General features: G+C 43.5%; 1 protein-coding gene and 1 long non-coding RNA gene across 7 annotated transcripts in view; one reads left to right on the top strand and one right to left on the bottom strand.

Annotated features, from left to right (window-relative positions):
* Positions 1 to 23190, bottom strand: part of CACNA1A (calcium voltage-gated channel subunit alpha1 A) — a 351768-nt gene that overhangs the window by 170214 nt on the left and 158364 nt on the right. The window contains exons 9-19 of the mRNA XM_077261846.1: positions 21603 to 21656; positions 13954 to 14046; positions 12545 to 12754; positions 7510 to 7622; positions 7219 to 7331; positions 6648 to 6779; positions 6397 to 6469; positions 4443 to 4560; positions 4092 to 4159; positions 3088 to 3194; positions 2156 to 2962 (exon numbers count right to left, since the gene is read on the bottom strand). Coding sequence (XP_077117961.1) covers positions 2156 to 2962; positions 3088 to 3194; positions 4092 to 4159; positions 4443 to 4560; positions 6397 to 6469; positions 6648 to 6779; positions 7219 to 7331; positions 7510 to 7622; positions 12545 to 12754; positions 13954 to 14046; positions 21603 to 21656 — 1888 coding nt within the window. The remainder of the gene's footprint in view (positions 1 to 2155; positions 2963 to 3087; positions 3195 to 4091; positions 4160 to 4442; positions 4561 to 6396; positions 6470 to 6647; positions 6780 to 7218; positions 7332 to 7509; positions 7623 to 12544; positions 12755 to 13953; positions 14047 to 21602; positions 21657 to 23190) is intronic.
* LOC143774355 (uncharacterized) overlaps positions 1 to 23190 on the top strand; it is a 308203-nt gene that overhangs the window by 260711 nt on the left and 24302 nt on the right. The gene's annotated exons all lie outside the window — the stretch shown is intronic.

Genomic DNA, 23190 nt, shown 5'->3' with positions numbered 1-23190 from the left:
GTTCGTTTGCACGGGATCCCTGAGAATATTGTTTCCGACAGAGGATCCCAGTTTGTGTCTAGATTTTGGCGGACCTTTTGTGCTAAGATGGGCATTGATTTGTCTTTTTCGTCGGCCTTCCATCCTCAGACGAATGGCCAGACCGAGCGAACTAATCAGACCTTGGAAACCTATTTAAGATGTTTTGTTTCTGCTGATCAGGACGACTGGGTGGCTTTTTTGCCATTGGCCGAATTTGCCCTTAATAATCGGGCTAGTTCTGCTACTTTGGTTTCGCCTTTTTTTTGTAATTCGGGGTTTCATCCTCGTTTTTCCTCGGGTCAGGTGGAGCCTTCTGACTGTCCTGGAGTGGATCTTGTGGTGGATAGGTTGCATCAGATTTGGGATCATGTGGTGGACAATTTGAAGCTGTCACAAGAGAAGGCTCAGCGCTTTGCCAACCGCCGTCGCTGTGTGGGTCCCCGACTTCGCGTTGGGGACTTGGTGTGGTTGTCTTCTCGCTTTGTTCCTATGAAGGTCTCCTCTCCCAAGTTCAAGCCTCGGTTTATCGGTCCTTATAAGATTTTGGAAGTCCTTAACCCTGTGTCATTTCGTTTGGACCTCCCAGCATCGTTTGCTATTCATAATGTGTTCCATCGGTCGTTGTTGCGGAGGTATGTGGTGCCTGTGGTTCCTTCGGTTGAGCCTCCTGCCCCTGTGCTGGTTGAGGGAGAATTGGAATACGTGGTGGAGAAGATCTTGGATTCTCGTATTTCTAGACGGAGGCTTCAGTATTTGGTTAAGTGGAAGGGCTATGGTCAGGAGGATAATTCCTGGGTTGTCGCCTCTGATGTTCATGCGGCTGATTTGGTTCGTGCCTTCCATGTGGCTCACCCTGATCGCCCTGGGGGTTTTTGATGAGGGTTCGGTGACCCCTCCTCAAGGGGGGGGGGTACTGTTGTGAACTCTGTTTTCGGGCTCCCTCTTGTGGTCACAGGTGGTATTGTGTGAGTTTTGTTTTTGGGCTCCCCCTGGTGGCTTTGTTTGTTATCCTGCGGATCTGTGGCTGGATCAGCTGCCTCGTTATGCACTAGGGAGTTTCCTATTTAGCTCTGCTTCACCTCCACTTGTTGCCGGCTGTCGATGTATTCAGTGCTATTCTGATCTCCCCTGATTATCTTCGTTTTCAGTCTCTTCTGGAGAAGCTAAGTTTCTGTTTGATTATTTTTTGCTCATCAGTCTGCAATATGATTTCAGTGTATGATGAGTTTAGTCCAGCTTGCTAATATGTGAGTTCTTGCTGCTGGTAAGCTCTGGGGTACGGAGTTGCTTCCCCCGCACCGTTAGTTGGTGCGGGGGCTCGAGCAATCTCTGCGTGGATATTTTGCTTAGGGTTTTCTATTGACCGCACAGCTCCCTTCCTATTTTCTGCTATCTAGTGTTAGCGGGCCTCATTTGCTAAATCTATTTCATCTCTGCCTTTGTGCTTTCCCCTTAACTCACCGTTAATATTTGTGGGGGGCTTTTCTATATCTTTGGGGTCATTTCTCTGAGGCAAGTAAGGACTTTACTTTCCCTCTAGGAATAGGTAGTTTCTCAGACCGTGAAGAGACGTCTAGGATTTCCAGGTAACGTTCCACGGCTGCCTATAGTTGTTTGCGGATAGGATCAGGTTGCGGTCAATCCAGATACCACTTCCCCAGAGCTGGTCGTCGGTTTAGTTACTTAGCTAGTCAAACTTGCGATCCTTGCAAGGGTTTGCCACTTTCTTTATGAGACAACTGCTGCCAGAATCCTCTGGCAGTGGCTTATTTCAGGAACAACAGGAGCATCGGCAGTCCAAGACTGGACACGCCAGATGCAAACCTCTCCCACCCTCCTACCTCCCCTTCCTGATGTCATCTCACTAAAGAGAGTCGGAAAGCCCCCATACATTAGTTCAGCCAACATTAGTCTTATGTGTATAGGTGCCTTTATAACAGGGGAGTTCAGAAATAAAAAAATATGTCTCTACAGCTATTAATACTTTTTAGTATTTTGGAGCGGTTTTCATTATGCATATTTATTTTAAACATGGAAATACACCTTAGAGTATATGTTATTTCAGAATGTAGTTCTTAAGTCACCATACACGATTATTACACCCTTAGTGTTAGAATAACCACACAGTACTCACTTTCTTCTCCGATGCCTCCTCTCTCTATCGTCTCTTCCATCTCTCTTCACATCATTTTCATAGGTGGACTGTGCGGTGTGTCGGTGCCTCCTTCTCCTTTCACCATCAGGTCCTTCAGTCTCTCCTCCTCCACCGCCAGCCTCCCTTGTTCTCCCCCCCTCCCTCACGTGTCGTGTTCTTCTTTCTCCTCCGCCTGCTCCTCCCCTTCCGCCACTGCTTGGTAAATACTCAGGATCTTCCCCAGTTCTGCGATGTTGTCTATGTCTACGATGATCTCCATCCCCACGTGGAAGTGGTGAACCACTTCTGCTTTCCTTGCTTCCCCCACCCCGATGTCTCCTGGGTGGATCCTGTGGCGGACGCACTCCGCCATCCATTTCTCCTGTCCTTTCCTGAAAACCTAGATCCTGACTTTCGCGACTAATGTCCTGCTCCTTACTCCGTGGTCTACGACCTGATTCCTGACCCATGTCGTATGCTCGGCCTGCCCGCTCCTGAAACCGCGCTTGTTTACGCAGGTAGTCTTCTGCTCGCTGGTGGGATAAACGTTGTTCCATAGGTGTCTTACTTTCTCCTGGTCGACTTTTATTGGTGTTGTTGTTTCGATTTTCTTGGGGGTCCACAACAAGTGGACGGTCCAAATGTGTCTTGACATCTGGACGTAGAAAGGACATCTTCCAGCGCTCCTCAGGATCCATTTCACTGTGGAGGGCTTCCCGACTATTCATCAAGTTCTGTCGACGCATCTCACTTGTACGTTGCTCCCAAACAGACATATTGGTCTTCTGGTTCTTCTGCTTTTCTTTCCTGCAAGGTAGATAGGTGGATAGACATACAGATATAGATAAATCGATATGACGTAGGTAAACAGTTAGCCAGACAGGTTCAAACATGCAAAGAAAAATCACTGACACTGGAGAGTGAGTACTTACGCTGCTATAGACATATTGGTAGTTGACAGGGGACTGACTTCTGCCACCTCTTTTGCTTTTTGCATTGCTAATTTCTGATTAGCTGCCTCCTCTTCCTCCTGCTCATCCTATAATATATTTCAATGTGTGCACAACATAAATACATGTGGGCAACAAGATTGGGACATCTACATATTACAACTATGGGAGCTTTTCTGACTTCCCTATGTGAATTCATAGTCATTAATATGGAGTCGGTCACTTTGCAGCTATAACAGCTTCCTCTCTTCTGGGAAGGATTTCTACAAGATTTTGGAGGTGTCTGTGGGAATTTTTGCCTATTCATCCAGAAGAGCATTTTTTGAGGTCAGACCCAATGGTGGAGGAGAGGACCAAAGGTGTTTCCTGGGGTTGAGGACAGATCATGTTCTTACACACCAAATTCTTACAACCTTATCTTTACAGTTCTTGCTTTGTGCACCGGGCACAGTCTTGGGAAACAGAAAATGGCATACCACAAACTGTTCCTACAATTGACTAAAATTTGTATGCATAGAATTTAAGATTTCTGAAGCCACTAGTGAGGAGAATAAATGCCTCCCTCACTATTGACTTCAGAGATCTTAATATTTTCTATGGCACTGAAGTATTAAGATTTCCCTTCACTGGAACTAAGAGGCCAAGCTCTGATAACAAGCCCCATATAATCATCTTCCTCCACCATCTGTACAGCGGCACAATGCAGTCAGGTGGTAACGTTCTCCTGGAATCACCAAACCCAGACGCCGGATAGAGAAGTGTGATCCGCCACTGCACAGAACAAGTCGTCTCCTCCAGACTCCAGTGGTGGCGGCTTTATACCACTCCATCCAACGCTCAGCATTGTGCTTGGTGATGTGTAGCTGCTCGGCCATGAAGCTCCCGGCAGGGGCGCAGTGTTTGTACTGAGGTTGTACCAGAGGAGGATTTGATGTGAACTCAGCCTTTTTCAGCATGGGACAGAACACGTACAGATGAGAACATACCTTGGTCAGCTCCTGAGCATTTGCAAGATTGTCCACAGCGATAGCTAAGAAGACATTCAGCAGTGTGTCTATGAAGCGCTGGTTAAAGAGAATATTTTTTCCATTGACCTTATTTTGTATACATTACCTGGAGGTGGACTACCTTCTACAGAACTTCCCATAGGAAGTATACCACTCTGGTATAATGGAATTGGCCATGGCAAAAGTTGAAGACTATTATGGATCTCAAGTCTTTTAGCACAAACCCAAACGTTTTGCATAGTTTGAGTGCCATAATCCTTGGTTTGTACCCTCGGTTTTAGATTCACAATACACACATCTGACATTTTGTAGAACTCAATATAAGGATACAGTTCCCAAAAAGGGTGAGGATGATAAAATAGACAGAGGACACCATTCCAGTTTTCACTCCTCCCTGAGACTTGATGCCATCATACATTACTGCGTTCCAGTCTTCCCCAGTCAGTATCTGATGTTACAGAGAATAAAGTGTTAATAAAGTGCCAGCTGGCTGAAGATAGAGAGGTTGGACAGACATCTATCTGTCTGAGATGGTTTAGTGGCTCCTGCATTGAGCAGGGAGTTGGACACCATGATCATGGAGGTCGCTTCCAACTCTAACATTCTAAGATTCTATAATTCTAACATTCTATGAATCTTTGACTTTAACATTCTGTGATTCTATAATTCTAACATTCTATGGTTCTAACAATCTATGATTTTATGATTCTAACATTCTATGATTCTAACATTCTTTGATTCTAACATTCTATGATTGTAACATTCTATAATTCTAACATTCTATGATTCTAACATTCTTTGATTCTAACATTCTATGATTTTATAATTCTAACATTCTATGATTGTAACATTCTATGATTCTAACATTCTATAATTCTAACATTCTATAATTCTAACATTCTATGATTGTAACATTCTATAATTCTAACATTCTATAATTCTAACATTCTATGATTGTAACATTATTATTATTATTATTATTATTATTATTATTTATTTATATAGCACCATTGATTCCATGGTGCTGTACATGAGAAGGGGATACATACATACATTCTATGATTCTATGATTCTAACATTCTACAATTCTATGATTCTTTTATTCTTACATTCTATGATTCTAATATTCTATGATTCTAACATTCTACGATTCTTTAATTCTCTGATTTTAACATTCTATGATTCTAACATTCTTTGATTCTAACATTCTATGTTTCTAACATTCTATGATTCTATAATTCTAACATTCTATGACTCTAACATTCTACGACTATGATTGTAATATTCTATGATACTAATATTCTACGATTCTATGATCCTTTTATTCTTACATTCTATGATTCTAACATTCTACGATTCTTTAATTCTTTGATTCTAACATTCTACGATTCTAACATTCTATGATTTTAACATTCTATGATTCTATAATTCTAACATTCTACGACTATGATTGTAACATTCTATGATTCTAACATTCTACGATTCTATTATTCTAACATTCTACGATTCTATCATTCTATGATTCTAACATTCTATGATTCTATGATTCTAACATTCTATGATTCTAACATTCTATGATTTTAACATTCTATGATTCTATAATTCTAACATTCTATGACTCCAACATTCTACGACTATGATTGTAACATTCTGTGATTCTAACATTCTATGATTCTTACGTTCTAGGATTCTACGATTCTAACATTCTACGATTCTATGATTCTATAATTCTAACATTCTATGATTCTAACATTCTATGATTCTAACATTCTATGATTCTATAATTCTAACATTCTATGATTCTAACATTCTATGATTATAACATTCTATGATTCTATAATTCTAACATTCTATGATTCTAACATTCTATGATTATAACATTCTTTGATTCTAACATTCTATGATTCTAACATTCTATGATTTTAACATTCTATGATTTTATGATTCTAACATTCTATGATTCTAACATTCTTTGATTCTAACATTCTATGATTTTATAATTCAAATATTCTATGATTCTAACATTCTATGATTCTAATATTCTATGATTCTAACATTCTATGATTCTAACATGCTATGATTCTAACATGCTATGAATCTAACATTGTACAATTCTATGATTCTTTTATTCTTACATTCTATGATTCTAATATTCTATGATTCTAACATTCTACGATTCTTTAATTCTTTGATTCTAACATTCTATGATTCTAACATTCTATGATTCTAACATTCTATGATTCTTAGATTCTAAAGGTATGGGAGAAATTACTGAATTTCATACCTGAAAGACAGTCATTATTGCTGCAGGAAAATTATCAAAGTTGGTAGATGGGGTTTTGTCAGTGAAATTAAACCTGTAAACAAAACCAGAAAACATGAAGAGAATGGTGTCCAACTTGCCATCCATCTCAAACCCCCTCATGCAAGAAGAAGAGTCCCACAACCTCTGCTCAGTCCCCAAATGCTGAGCTGTACCTGTGCAGGAATCTGGCACCAACATTGCGTATTATGAGCTCCCCAGTGACTACTTACTGTCCACCAAACAGCTGCATCCCCAGTAAGGCAAAGACCACAATGAAAAGGAAGAGCAGGAACAGCAAACTGATGATGGACTTCATTGAGCTGAGCAATGAGATTACCAGGTTACGGAGAGAGGCCCAATACCTGGAGAAGAAAACACATGGTTGCTAGATAAAAATAAGCTCCCTTGTACAGATCACTTTCCAGGAAACATGGGCGGTATTATCCTAAAACTGGTCCTCCTTTCCTTTGGTGGGCAATGCTATGATGCTTCTCGAAACGGAAAGTCATGAGCACCTTCGTACCACCAATGTTTATGGGACAAGCTTGAGATAGGCACCATTCTCTACAAACCTTATATGAGTCTTTATTACTCCATTTGATTTTACATTTAATATGTGAATTGAGCAGAAAGGAAAAAAGATAATGAGGACCCACAAAAACTAGTAAAATGACTGCAACTCCAGGACGGGAACATGTTAGAAGCAATGTCCATGAGTATAATTACTTCAAAATCGGTGGACCCTCAGGACACATGGTGAGATTGTGGCACATGTTTTATATCAGTAGCTCTGATACTTACTTTGTAACCTTGAATATGCGCAGCAAGCGGAGGGCTCTTAAGACGCTGATCCCAAAGGAGGTCCCGGGCTTCACCATTGCCCATATTACCTCAAAGATGCTCCCAGTGATAACCTGATAACATAGATAGAAGCATTATATGCAATTCATATTGGCGCACAATTCAGCTAAAAAGCCAAAATCACGTGTTTTAGGGTACGATTGCTGTATCAGCAATTTATCAAAGGTTTCTACTTTAATGTCAAATGTGAACATGACATCAGAAAAAGAAAAGTAATTTTTATAGACTTACGGCACAGTCAAAGCAGTTAAACGATGAGTGAAAATAAGGCCTGGTTCCAAGACCGTACATTTTTATAAACATTTCGGACATAAAGAGCCCAAGGAAAATGAATTCTGCATAGTCTAAAAATAAAGAAAATAAAGTCAAAATTGGAAGTATACATATAGAATAAATGGTATATGGTCAGAAAAGTTTCAGATTGTTTGACCATTATGCTGCCCTGGGACCCGTCACTGCTGTGTACTGTGAGTAGGCTGAGGCTGCACATAAGACAATTTTCAAAAATAATCCAAATTTGTTATTTCGTAGTAACAAAATAGACACTGTCATATGATAAAACAATTAAAAACATTAAATGGAGGAGTGAGACTGGTATCTAGAATTATCAAATGTACTGTATGTATCAAATATGCAAAAGAAAGCACTAATGCATGCTATGTAAGAAATACACATAACTGCCCTCTGGCTCAATGTAATACTGATCACGATTACAGATCTGTCACCAGATTGTACAGTACAAACTTTATGCATTATTAAATTGATTTCTTAGACCCGATGACACTGGGGTACTAACTGTAAAAATCCATATCTGAATGCTTGTGTAATCCTGATATGAAAATGAGCTTTATAAGAGTCCAGCTATAGAATGAGAGATTATAAATCCAAGTTTATTCATTCTCTGTCCTTCCTCTCTGATTTACAACTACAGCTTGTACTGTGCAGTGTAAGATCTCAGCAGGCAGGGGGAAATCTGAGGAGCTGTCAGTCATCTGCTTAGGTGAGTGGATAAAGAGTAGCAGACAGGAAAGACATTGAGGAGTTGTCAATAAGACTATGTGGGTGGAGGATGAGCAGCAGAGAGGAGGGACGCTGAGGAGCTGTCAATCAGGCTATGTACGTGGAGAATGAGCAGTAGAAAGGAGACACTGGGGACCTGTCAATCAGGCTAGGTGGGTGGAGAATGAGCAGCAGAGAGGTGGGACGCTGAGGAGCTGTCATTCAGTATAGGTAGGTGGAGAATGGGCAGCAGAGAGGTGGGATATCGAGGAGTTATCATTCAGGCTAGGTAGGTGGAGAATGAGCAGCAGAGAGGTGGGACGCTGAGGAGCTGTCATTCAGGATAGGTAGGTGGAGAATGGGCAGCAGAGAGGAGGGACGCTGAGGAGCTGTTAATCAAGCTAGGTGGGTGGAGAATGAGCAGCAGAGAGGAGGGATGCTGAGGAGCTGTCACTCGGGCTAGATAGGTGGAGAATGAGCAGCAGAGTGGAGAGACGCTAAGGAGCTGTCAATCAGGCTGGGTAGGTGGAGAATGAGCAGCAGAGAGGTGGGATGATGAGGAGTTGTCATTCAGACTAAGTAGGTGGACAATGAGCAGCAGAGTGGAGGGACGCTGGGGAGCTGGGAGCTGTCATTCAGACTAGGTAGGTGAAGAATGAGTGGCAGAGAGGAGGGACGCTGGGGAGCTGTCATTCAGACTAGGTAGGTGAAGAATGAGTAGCAGAGAGGAGGGACGCTGGGGAGCCATCATTCAGACTAGGTAGGTGAAGAATGAGTAGCAGAGAGGAGGGACGATGAGGAGTTGTCATTCAGACTAGGTAGGTGGACAATGAGCAGCAGAGTGGAGGGACGCTGGGGAGCTGGGAGCTGTCATTCAGACTAGGTAGGTGAAGAATGAGTAGCAGAGAGGAGGGATGCTGGGGAGCCGTCATTCAGACTAGGTAGGTGAAGAATGAGTAGCAGAGAGGAGGGACGCTGGGGAGCTGTCATTCAGACTAGGTAGGTGAAGAATGAGAAGCAGAGAGGAGGGACGCTGGGGAGCCGTCATCCAGACTAGGAAGGTAAAGAATGAGTAGCAGAGAGGAGGGATGCTGGGGAGCCGTCATTCAGACTAGGTAGGTGAAGAATGAGTAGCAGAGAGGAGGGACGCTGGGGAGCTCTCATTCAGACTAGGTAGGTGAAGAATGAGAAGCAGAGAGGAGGGACGCTGGGGAGCCGTCATCCAGACTAGGAAGGTAAGGAATGAGTAGCAGAGAGAGGGATGCTGGGGAGCTGTCATTCAGACTAGGTAGGTGAAGAATGAGAAGCAGAGAGGAGGGACGCTGGGGAGCCGTCATCCAGACTAGGAAGGTAAAGAATGAGTAGCAGAGAGGAGGGATGCTGGGGAGCCGTCATTCAGACTAGGTAGGTGAAGAATGAGTAGCAGAGAGGAGGGACGCTGGGGAGCCGTCATTCAGGCTAGGTTGGTGGACAATGAGCAGCAGGGTAGAGGGATGCTGAGGAGCTGTCATTCAGACTAGGTAGGTGGAGAATGAGCATCAGAGAGGAGGGATGCTGGGGAGCTGTCAGTCAAGCTAGATGGATTGAGATATATCTTAAACTTTCATAAATGATTGTGCAGCCTTTCTGACACTGCACATCGCCCTGAAAACACCATCCCCACCATCACAAACGGTGGAGGGGCTTTTCTTCAGCAGGGGCAGGGAAGCTGGTCAGAGTTGATGGGAAGATTGATAGAGCTAAATGCAGGGCAAATCTTGGCGGCAAATCTCATCAGTCTCATCAGGTCTTAAAGACCTAATTAATAATGTATGCATTTTGTATTTTGAAATCTGGTAAAAGAGCTGTTATACTTAATTTGCATATACCGGATTGTACATGCTTAATGGCTACATTTGATATAACTTATACATGTTTTTGCTCTATATTGCATACTTGATGTTTGTGTAGCACTTTCAAGACATATAAATTACTTTGAAAAAGTATTCATACCCTGTGAACTTTTACACATTTTTTCACGTTGCATCCACAAACTTAAATATATTTTATTGGGATTTTATGTGATACCAACACAACGTATCAAGTATTTGTGATGTGTAAAGGAAATAATACTCGGATTTCTAAATATTTAAAAAATATAAATCTGAAAATTGTGACGTGCATTTGTATTCAGCCCCCTGTTGTCTGATACCTCTAAATAAATCCCTGAGTGACCAATCACCTTCAGAAGTCACATAATTAGCAAATTGAATCCACCTGTGTGTAAGGGTACTGTCACACAGTGCCATTTTCATCGCTACGACGGTACGATTCGTGACGTTCTAGCGATATCGTTACGATATCGCAGTGTCTGACACGCAGCAGCGATCAGGGACGCTGCTGAGAATCGTACGTCGTAGCAGATCGTTTGGAACTTTCTTTCGTCGCTTGATCACCCGCTGACATCGCTGGATCGGTGTCACACACAACGATCCAGCGATGTCAGCGGGTGATCAAGCGACGAAAGAAAGTTCCAAACGATCTGCTACGACGTACGATTCTCAGCAGGGTCCCTGATCGCTGCTGCGTGTCAGACACTGCGATATCGTAACGATATCGCTAGAACGTCACGAATCGTACCGTCGTAGCGATGAAAATGGCACTGTGTGACAGTACCCTTAGGCTACGTTCACATTTGCGTAATTGGGCGCAGCGTCGTCGACGCATACCGACGCATGTGTCATGCGCCCTTATCTTTAACATGGGGGGCGCATGGACATGCGCCGGTATGCGTTGTCATGCGTTGTATGACGCTTGCGTTTTTTTGGCGCACCAGACAGGGCGCAGACGACGCTACAGGTTGCAGTTTTGATGCGTCACATTTCCGAAGAAAAACGCATGCAACGCACCTGCGTCGTAAATGCGCCAAAAAAACACATTAGTGTCTATGAAAAACGCATAGGGCGCAGTTGCCTGCGTTGAGCCGCGTTTTTTGACACATGCGCCTTTTGACTAAATGTATTTTTTGGGGGGCGTTTTGGATCTTCAATTGTATAGGACTACGCATGCGTCAAAAAACGCTGCGTTGTGTATGCGTTTGACATGCGTTGTGCGTTGCGTCGACGACGCTGCGCCCAACAACGCAAATGTGAACGTAGCCTTACTCATTCTCAGTATAACTACAGCTGTTCCGTGAAGACCTCAGAGGTTTGTGTGAGAACATTAGACATCAGACAGCTTCATGAAACCAAGAAACCCACCAGACAGGTCAGGGATAAAGTTGTGGAGAAGAGTAAAGCAAGGTTAGGGTATAAAAAAAATAGCCCAAGCTCTGAATATCTCATAGAACACTGTTCAATCCATCATCTAAAAATGGTATGACACAACTGCAAACCAACCAAGACATGGCCGTCCACCTAAACTGACATCCTGCAAGGAGAGCACTAATTAGAGAACCAGCCAAGAGGCCCATGGTCACTCTGGAGGAACCGCAGAGATCCACAGCAGATTTTACTGCAGATTTTTTAAAAACTAAGTGAAACAGCAGGAATAAAATAAGAGCAAAAAGTGATCACTTCTGATCCAATGACATGTCCTCATTAAACTGGTGACTTCATGAACTACCCATCATAAAAGGAAACAAAATTAATTCAAACATTAGTTAAAGGGATAAAAAAAGCTCCTCTCTGATTTTCAGATTTGTGAGCCCCTAGAACATGATAATGATGCATGATTCCGAAGCAGATGAGTGTGTAGGGGCGAAGTAACGCTTATGGAGAGGGTCACACACTAAACTGGGGCCTAACAGAGGGTGCAAACCTACAATTATTAGGAAAAAGATTTGTCTCTGTTGCTGTAACTAGCAAATTAAATTCATTAATAGTGATGAGCGAATGTGCTAGGTTAAGGCGTTATCTGAGTATGCTCAGGTGCTAACCAAGTGTCTTCTGTGCGCTCGAAAAATATGATCGACAGACAATCCCTGCATGTGTTGTGTCTGTCGAACATACGGTGATTCGAACATATTTTTCGAGCGCGCAGAAGACACTCGGTTAGCTCACGCGCATACTCACATACTCGGATAACATTTTATCTGAGTACATTCGCTCATCACTATTAATTAAAAACCCTAAACAGGCAGATACAAGCCAACATCTGGACCTTTGGGCTCCAAGGTGGTGTTTGCCTGGATGACATATACCGTATACTGTATATATATATATACAGTATATATATATTTAAAAAAGGCAACGAAAATCTTTGTGAGCAAATGTGGCAAGATACTCACAGAGAAAATTACTTAGCTGTTCAGGCTGGTCGTAGCGCACAATTGCCACGCACAGCGTGTTCAGTGCTACAAGGCCTAGAACCACCCAGTAGAAGGCCTGAGTCTTCACCATACGCCGGATGTAGAAACGTAAGCGTCGTTCCTTCTTGTGTAGATATGAGGAATTTTCCATCTTGGCACTTTTAATACTGGCACGGGCAAAAGGTGAGCCTGTAAGGTAAAAAGGCAAAATAAACAAGAAAAATTAACAAAAAAAAAGGACATTGCCATCATCGAAGAATTTAGCTGGGTTAAGTGACATTACTTCATCAAGAATACGTCCAATGAGATGACCAGCTCCTCTGAGGATGAACCTTCAGTCAGTCCTAAAGGTAAAGGTGTACTTACACTATGTAGTGAGTAGCGTTAAATGACCACCGGCCGACATTGTTTGTCAGTCAGCGGACATTTAATATTCTGATTACACGGGCTGACCACACTGCAGGTCATAGATCACGGTCAGCACAGGACCTGCTGCTGGCACATGGCGATGCGCTGCCGAGAACAATGATCTTCTCAAATATTGTGAATTTCCACATAGCGCACTAGTCCGAGACCGCTAATCCAGACTTGTACAATGAGTGGAGGGAGGAAGGGAAGAAGGACGCCGGGATGTCAGTCACACTGCAGTGGGCATGCTCCCAGGGCACAGCAGCAGTGATTGACAGCGGTCTCAGACTGGTCCGCTTACCGCAGGCAGGAAGAGCAGGGAAGATAAACCATCATTTCAAACACATACTCTACATTTAGCCTGTAAGTATAATACGGGCATCATTAAAGGGAACCTGTCACCAGTATATAAATTGTGTCCACCACGCTTGTGCCACTTTATCGGTGTTCCTGTAAGCCCTTCATAAGATCACCACTATTCTGCATACCTAAAAAAAGGCCTTTTATAACTGATCCTTACTGCATGATAATCAGTGCCGAGTGGTCCGATGGCGCCTCTGGACAGTGCTTGACGCCCCCTCTGTAGGGGGGTAGTAGGGGGCTGATAAAGCACTCCTAGGGGTAATTGCTAATATCAGGTTCCCTTTAAGAGTTCTTTCTTATTTAGTCCCTATCTATCATTATCAGTTATATTCTTAAAGGTGTCATCTGATTTGAAAAAATAATTTCCATGCACTCCATTATGCAGCGACCACCATTCAGGGTCCTCATCTATGAGGTGCACAGAGAATGGGGCAAACACGTCTCTGGCTTTTGGGGGCCCAGCATCTGTGTTGCACGTAGCTCTTTGATTTCAATGTGAGCTATGTATTAGGGAACACTTCTAATAAAAAGGCTTTGTCCAAAGTGGGGATCCCCTATAAGGATCTGTTCTTGTTCCATGGTGCAACTTGCAGCTTATTTGCTGGGCACATACGTACCCACAGAAGCAATGTCTCCAATTGCCTCCTCTCCTTCATCGGCGTTCAGTAGCTCTGTCTTATTTTTCTTGATTGTGGGTCTCCGCAGGGCTCCTGTGATACGGAGACAAATATTCAGTTATGTATTAATGCACCTTATTAATACACACAGTCAATAGTACTTATCAATGCTACGACCATAAATGCAGAAGCCGAATGATAAAAGTACTTAAGATCAACGGCTATGGACACCTTTGCAGTCACTTTTGTTAATTTGTGTTCCACGTGCAAAAAGAGGCAACTTTCTAAATACATTGTAGTTTTCATTAAGAGGAACGTGTCACGTGATTCATGCTGAGAAAACCATGGGCAGCATGAATCAGAATCGTGCAGCTAGTCTATGATTCATGCTGCCTCTGGTTTGGGCAGCGTGAATCAGGTGACGGGTTTCCTTGAAAAAAATGGATTATTGTGCTGCTGTGCAGTCTGTGCTACTCCCTCACACAGCTGGCTGTCCTGCTGCTCCTGACAGCACAGTCTTTCTGGTTGTGTTGGTTTCCTCATCTCTACTGTCCCTTCTCCCAGTGTTAGAGATAGCAGACCAGAGGGGGAAGAGATTATTCAGTGATGATAAAATATTAGGAAAAGCATCCACATTTTTAAGGAAAGCAGAACACACAGACTACACTATATCAAAGTGTAGATACCGTAGGTAGGAAGACGAGGAAATCAAAGGCCACGTATGAGGCAGAGAGAAAGGAGGGCACCCACCATAGACTCGGCAGGGGAGGAAATCACAAACTGCTAAGCATTAGTGTCTGCCCTCACAAAGGGCAGGAGATGAGCTGGGGGAGAAATCACTAGAGGTGCAAAACTTTGCTGGTATGTGGGTGCTAATGCAAGAAACAACACCTGGTCACACAGACCTCACTTTCAGCTTTTTTAAAGGGGTATTCTAAAATTCTCAAGTTGAAACTTATCTGCTATCCATGGGATAGGGCCTAGCTTCCCAAATTCTGGGGGTTAATCAGCTGGGGCCCCTGAGAATCGGGGCATGTGAATATAGCAATGGTCAATCATGCACACTGCTCCTCCATTCATTCTTATGGGAGTGCCAAAGACCAGCCGAACGTAGCACTTGCCAATCCCCAGTGGTCCAATTAAGAATGAATGGAAAGAAGGTACGCATGATCGACCACCACTTTATTCACATGCCCTTGTTCAGGAGATCACTAAGGGTCCCAGAACTTAGTCCCCCAGCTATCTGAAAGTTATCCCCTCTTCCTCTCAAAGTTTTTATCCTCTTAATACACTGCAATCATCACATTATACAGCGCTGTGTACTAACAACTGCTTATTTTGCCTTTCTATGCGGTAAATTCATCGCTTTTCTCTGTTCTACGTGGAAACAGGAAGTCTCTTGTCCCTGCATTTATCATTTCCCTCTCCAACTCCAGACCCAACTGCTCCTCTCCTCCCCCCTGCCATAGACTTTTGCAGTGATGACTCAAGACTCATACAAGGAAAATTGAGCTCCTGTTTTTACACAGAGCTTAGAAGGATTCAGCTAGTCAATTTTTAATCACGTGATGTCATGGACCTAATGGAAAAGAGAAGAATTAGCTGGGAAGAAAGGTAAAATGAGCAATTGTAAGTACACAATGCTGCATAATATGGTGACTGCAATATAGTAATAGGATAAAAACTTTGATAGGAAGAGGAGGAGAAGGAGGAGGAGAGCTACTTTAAGGCTGCATTCACATGTTTGTGTTTCATGGTCCATATATAGAGCATAATGCCCGGACTGACCGTAGGTGTCCTGTCTTGCACTAACAGCCCTATATATGCCTGTGTGGATGGTAGTTTGGGTCAGGAGACCAGTAGTCAGTCCCGGCATGGCTATCTGTTCATGGACCATGAAACATGGACACGTGAATGCAGCCTTATTGGGAGAAACATAGCCACGTGAGAAAAGTAAAATTCAATTTTCATGTGAAAAGTGTCCATAGTCTTTGACCACTAGATTTAAACATAAGCAATAGTGATGAGCGAACATTCTCCTATAAGGCGTTATCCAAGCATGCTCGGGTGCTAACCGAAGGTCTTCGGCATGCTCAAAAAATATATTCGACCCCCATGGCTGTTAGACAGCCCAACACATGCAGGGATTCCCTAACAAACAGGCAATCCCTGCATGTGTTACAGCTGTCTAACAAACAGGCAATCCCTGCATGTGTTACGGCTGTCTAACAAACAGGCAATCTCTGCATGTGTTACTGCTGTCTAACAATCAGGCAATCCCTGCATGTGTTACGGCTGTCTAACAAACAGGCAATCCCTGCATGTGTTACGGCTGTCTAACAAACAGGCAATCCCTGCATGTATTACGGCTGTCTAACAATCAGGCAATCCCTACATGTGTTACGGCTGTCTAACAAACAGGCAATCCCTGCATGTGTTACTGCTATCTAACAATCAGGCAATCCCTGCATGTGTTACTGCTGTCTAACAAACAGGCAATCCCTGCATGTGTTACGGCTGTCTAACAATCAGGCAATCCCTGCATGTGTTATGGCTGTCTAACAAACAGGCAATCCCTGCATGTGTTACGGCTGTCTAACAAACAGGCAATCCCTGCATGTGTTATGGCTGTCTAACAAACAGGCAATCCCTACATGTGTTATGGCTGTCTAACAAACAGGCAATCCCTGCATGTGTTACAGCTGTCTAACAAACAGGCAATCCCTGCATGTGTTACTGCTGTCTAACAAACAGACAATCCCTGCATGTGTTACTGCTATCTAACAAACAGGCAATCCCTGCATGTGTTACGGCTGTCTAACAAACAGGCAATCCCTGCATGTGTTACTGCTATCTAACAATCAGGCAATCTCTGCATGTGTTACGGCTGTCTAACAGGCAATCCCTGCATGTGTTACTGCTATCTAACAATCAGGCAATCCCTGCATGTGTTACTGCTGTCTAACAATCAGGCAATCCCTGCATGTGTTACTGCTATCTAACAATCAGGCAATCCCTGCATGTGTTACTGCTGTCTAACAATCAGGCAATCCCTGCATGTGTTACTGCTGTCTAACAATCAGGCAATCCCTGCATGTGTTACTGCTATCTAACAATCAGGCAATCCCTGCATGTGTTACTGCTGTCTAACAATCAGGCAATCCCTGCATGTGTTACGGCTGTCTAACAATCAGGCAATCCCTGCATGTGTTACTGCTGTCTAACAATCAGGCAATCCCTGCATGTGTTACTGCTGTCTAACAAACAGGCAATCCCTGCATGTGTTACTGCTATCTAACAATCAGGCAATCCCTGCATGTGTTACTGCTGTCTAACAATCAGGCAATCCCTGCATGTGTTACTGCTGTCTAACAATCAGGCAATCCCTGCATGTGTTACGGCTGTCTAACAAACAGGCAATCCCTGCATGTGTTACAGCTGTCTAACAAACAGGCAATCCCGGCATGTGTTACTGCTATCTAACAAACAGGCAATCCCTGCATGTGTTACTGCTATCTAACAATCAGGCAATCCCTGCATGTGTTACTGCTATCTAACAAACAGGCAATCCCTGCATGTGTTACGGCTGTCTAACAATCAGGCAATCCCTGCATGTGTTACGGCTGTCTAACAATCAGGCAATCCCTGCATGTGTTACTGCTGTCTAACAATCAGGCAATCCCTGCATGTGTTACTGCTGTCTAACAAACAGGCAATCCCTGCATGTGTTACTGCTATCTAACAATCAGGCAATCCCTGCATGTGTTACTGCTATCTAACAATCAGGCAATCCCTGCATGTGTTACTGCTATCTAACAAACAGGCAATCCCTGCATGTGTTACGGCTGTCTAACAATCAGGCAATCCCTGCATGTGTTACGGCTGTCTAACAATCAGGCAATCCCTGCATGTGTTACTGCTGTCTAACAATCAGGCAATCCCTGCATGTGTTACTGCTGTCTAACAAACAGGCAATCCCTGCATGTGTTACGGCTGTCTAACAATCAGGCAATCCCTGCATGTGTTACTGCTATCTAACAATCAGGCAATCCCTGCATGTGTTACTGCTGTCTAACAAACAGGCAATCCCTGCATGTGTTACTGCTGTCTAACAAACAGGCAATCCCTGCATGTGTTACTGCTATCTAACAAACAGGCAATCCCTGCATATGTTACTGCTATCTAACAATCAGGCAATCCCTGCATGTGTTACTGCTGTCTAACAATCAGGCAATCCCTGCATGTGTTACTGCTGTCTAACAAACAGGCAATCCCTGCATGTGTTACAGCTGTCTAACAAACAGGCAATCCCGGCATGTGTTACTGCTATCTAACAAACAGGCAATCCCTGCATATGTTACTGCTATCTAACAATCAGGCAATCCCTGCATGTGTTACTGCTATCTAACAAACAGGCAATCCCTGCATGTGTTACGGCTGTCTAACAATCAGGCAATCCCTGCATGTGTTACGGCTGTCTAACAATCAGGCAATCCCTGCATGTGTTACTGCTGTCTAACAATCAGGCAATCCCTGCATGTGTTACTGCTGTCTAACAAACAGGCAATCCCTGCATGTGTTACTGCTATCTAACAATCAGGCAATCCCTGCATGTGTTACTGCTATCTAACAATCAGGCAATCCCTGCATGTGTTACTGCTATCTAACAAACAGGCAATCCCTGCATGTGTTACGGCTGTCTAACAATCAGGCAATCCCTGCATGTGTTACGGCTGTCTAACAATCAGGTAATCCCTGCATGTGTTACTGCTGTCTAACAATCAGGCAATCCCTGCATGTGTTACTGCTGTCTAACAAACAGGCAATCCCTGCATGTGTTACTGCTGTCTAACAAACAGGCAATCCCTGCATGTGTTACTGCTATCTAACAAACAGGCAATCCCTGCATATGTTACTGCTATCTAACAATCAGGCAATCCCTGCATGTGTTACTGCTGTCTAACAATCAGGCAATCCCTGCATGTGTTACTGCTGTCTAACAAACAGGCAATCCCTGCATGTGTTACAGCTGTCTAACAAACAGGCAATCCCGGCATGTGTTACTGCTATCTAACAAACAGGCAATCCCTGCATATGTTACTGCTATCTAACAATCAGGCAATCCCTGCATGTGTTACTGCTATCTAACAAACAGGCAATCCCTGCATGTGTTACGGCTGTCTAACAATCAGGCAATCCCTGCATGTGTTACGGCTGTCTAACAAACAGGCAATCCCTGCATGTGTTACGGCTGTCTAACAATCAGGCAATCCCTGCATGTGTTACTGCTGTCTAACAAACAGGCAATCCCTGCATGTGTTACGGCTGTCTAACAAACAGGCAATCCCTGCATGTGTTACTGCTGTCTAACAATCAGGCAATCCCTGCATGTGTTACTGCTATCTAACAATCAGGCAATCCCTGCATGTGTTACTGCTATCTAACAAACAGGCAATCCCTGCATGTGTTACGGCTGTCTAACAATCAGGCAATCCCTGCATGTGTTACGGCTGTCTAACAATCAGGCAATCCCTGCATGTGTTACGGCTGTCTAACAATCAGGCAATCCCTGCATGTGTTACTGCTGTCTAACAATCAGGCAATCCCTGCATGTGTTACTGCTGTCTAACAAACAGGCAATCCCTGCATGTGTTACGGCTGTCTAACAATCAGGCAATCCCTGCATGTGTTACTGCTATCTAACAAACAGGCAATCCCTACATGTGTTACGGCTGTCTAACAAACAGGCAATCCCTGCATGTGTTACTGCTATCTAACAAACAGGCAATCCCTGCATGTGTTATGGCTGTCTAACAAACAGGCAATCCCTGCATATGTTACTGCTATCTAACAATCAGGCAATCCCTGCATGTGTTACTGCTGTCTAACAATCAGGCAATCCCTGCATGTGTTACTGCTGTCTAACAAACAGGCAATCCCTGCATGTGTTACTGCTGTCTAACAAACAGGCAATCCCTGCATGTGTTACTGCTATCTAACAAACAGGCAATCCCTGCATGTGTTACTGCTATCTAACAAACAGGCAATCCCTGCATATGTTACTGCTATCTAACAATCAGGCAATCCCTGCATGTGTTACGGCTGTCTAACAATCAGGCAATCCCTGCATGTGTTACTGCTATCTAACAAACAGGCAATCCCTACATGTGTTACGGCTGTCTAACAAACAGGCAATCCCTGCATGTGTTACTGCTATCTAACAAACAGGCAATCCCTGCATGTGTTATGGCTGTCTAACAAACAGGCAATCCCTGCATATGTTACTGCTATCTAACAATCAGGCAATCCCTGCATGTGTTACTGCTGTCTAACAATCAGGCAATCCCTGCATGTGTTACTGCTGTCTAACAAACAGGCAATCCCTGCATGTGTTACTGCTGTCTAACAAACAGGCAATCCCTGCATATGTTACTGCTATCTAACAATCAGGCAATCCCTGCATGTGTTACTGCTGTCTAACAATCAGGCAATCCCTGCATGTGTTACTGCTGTCTAACAAACAGGCAATCCCTGCATGTGTTACAGCTGTCTAACAAACAGGCAATCCCGGCATGTGTTACTGCTATCTAACAAACAGGCAATCCCTGCATGTGTTACGGCTGTCTAACAATCAGGCAATCCCTGCATGTGTTACGGCTGTCTAACAAACAGGCAATCCCTGCATGTGTTACTGCTATCTAACAGGCAATCCCTGCATGTGTTACGGCTGTCTAACAAACAGGCAATCCCTGCATGTGTTACTGCTGTCTAACAATCAGGCAATCCCTGCATGTGTTATGGCTGTCTAACAGGCCCGAGACATGCAGCCGCGGGGACTCAAACATATTTTTCAAGCATGCCAAAGACACCCTGTTAGCACCGGAGCAGGTAACACCTTATCTGAGTTCGCTCATCACTAATAAACAAGACATTACAGTAGATTTATACATTTTGATCAATGGAATCTGCACTATTCAGAACCCTGCGATGGCCGCAGGAGGTGTAAGGTCGTAAATTAGATGAATGTCATATGAATTAGCTGATGATTTTTGTCCAACTGGCCGGCTATCTACTGTGCATGGGGGTGATCGACCATCCCTGGTGACAGATGTGGGGGGAAAGAAGGCCCGGGCACACTGAATTTCAGGGTCACCCATTATTTTGTCCTAAAGGGAGATAAGCTGCCGCCGGTGGTATTTGGCTACAACCATTTCCCTTTTTTCCCACCTTCATGGGCAGCCATACTGAGCGTGTATACATATGGTGGTATGACTAGACATCAGCTGTACAAAGTCTATGGCCGCCTTTATGGGTTGGTGGTAAGTAGCAATATGCTGCTGGAAATGTCAATTTTGGTTGGAACTGGCAAAAGATCTAAGGTGCATGGCAGAACACTTGGCCAAGAAAGCACGGGTGGGGCCTATTGGATTCAACATGCTTGATCCTTTGTGTTTTGTTTTCATAGGCAGAAGCTGCCAATATGAATGTATATATTCATGGTGAGGGCTGGTAAGACAGCGATGTCATTTGTACGGACATCTATGGATGCCTTCCTGTATAGAGGCCTGTCCTGGTGTCTCGTCCCCTTCATAGAATAACTGACTGCTTTTCCTATGTCAGCCCATCGGCCTCATCAAGAGTTGAATTACCATCATAAGGAAGTCTCTCCACATCACTGTCATCTTCAGCCAGAATTACCTCCTCTGCACAGGGAAAAATAAAATACAATTAGAAAGCAAAATAAAAAGAGGAGACACAGCAGAATATAGCAGGACTGTTCAGGAGATTGAGCGGTAATAACACGTCGGCACATGTACAGGGACCCCAACTGGGCAAATAACCGTCCAACCACCTACTGCTGAGGACCACCTTGGTAAACTTTTCATCCTCCTTTCGCCACCCCCTAATTTAGCATAATCAACTTTTTCATTCCACATATTTTCACATTTCCCCAACGCAAAAGACCCATTTTTCAGACTGTTAACCCCAAATTCTGACCTAAGCTACATCTTATAAACCTTCCTGGTAACTACAGTATCTCAGAAATTCTTTCCTAACTCTGACCTGGGGGCAAAGTTGGCCAATTTATGGTTGCTCCTCTCAAGGTTCCTCCACTCATCTCTTTAAGGGTTATCATGAGCACACATTGTTTTTTTCTAGGCAGATTCTGCTTGGAACTAGCCGAAAAACCGCCTCAAAAACACGTGGTGGCAATAGTGCCGGCGAAGTCACTACAGGGAAAAGACCACCAGCTTTTTTTCCTGAAGCAGGAAAACCACGGCATGAATAAAGACGCGGTGGGCACATACCCTACGGTTGCTTTACGTGCAAGGATCCCGCAGATTGGTGTCAGAAGGTTAAAGCTTTGTGATACTGGGATGGTAATGGTGTCAGATCATGTCAGGACACCACCGGACTGCAGATGTCGAATATGCTGATGTAGACCATGGATAATTAATGTATGTCAAAATTACCATCTCTGATCTGGTAACCCTAAGCCAATATGATATTCAGAATTGCTGATTCAGGGCTGGATCCAAGAACACTTAGGGAATAAAGGGGAAAAAATCCCGGTGGAAGCCACTCCGCTCCGCCGGGTGGTATATCTGAGGTCACACATGAGCCTGTAATGTGGTATTGATTGCTGATGCCTGGCTAATGGCGTGAACTATCGGCATTACCCGACATTACTGGTCTTTCCCTCCCTGTGATCCCCCGTACTGCAGCAGGGGGCAGTAGTGACTTTGCCTGAGGAATCATAACTATTGTGGTGCTGATCAGACCTTCCTTCAGGATGGAGAGTATTCATTCATTACAGACCCCCATAGATTGCAGCCATGCGCCTAAGCATTACATCTTCACTAAAAAAATATAAGCGACTCCTAAAATGTAATGTAATTGTACAACTTTCCTTAAGAAAAATCACAAGACTTACTGACAGAGTAGAACAAACAGCTACAGGTGTATATTGATGTACAAGTGCTTCTCACTATATTAGAATATCATCAAAAAGTTAATTTATTTCAGTTCTTTAATATAAAAAGTGAAGCTCATATATTCTACAGAGTCATTATTAATGTTAATGATTAAGGCTTACAGCCAATGAAAACCCAAAAGTCATTATCTCAGTAAATTAGAATACTTTATAATACCAGCTTGAAAAATTATTTTAAAATCCGAAATGTTGGCCTACTGAAATGTATGTTCAGTAAATGTCCTCAGTACTTGGTTGGGGCT

This window comes from Ranitomeya variabilis, chromosome 5 (genome assembly GCF_051348905.1).
Source record: "Ranitomeya variabilis isolate aRanVar5 chromosome 5, aRanVar5.hap1, whole genome shotgun sequence".
Classification (NCBI taxonomy): Eukaryota; Metazoa; Chordata; class Amphibia; order Anura; family Dendrobatidae; genus Ranitomeya; species Ranitomeya variabilis.
Note: the sequence above shows the minus strand (reverse complement) of the source record. Positions and strands in the feature narration are given on the sequence as shown.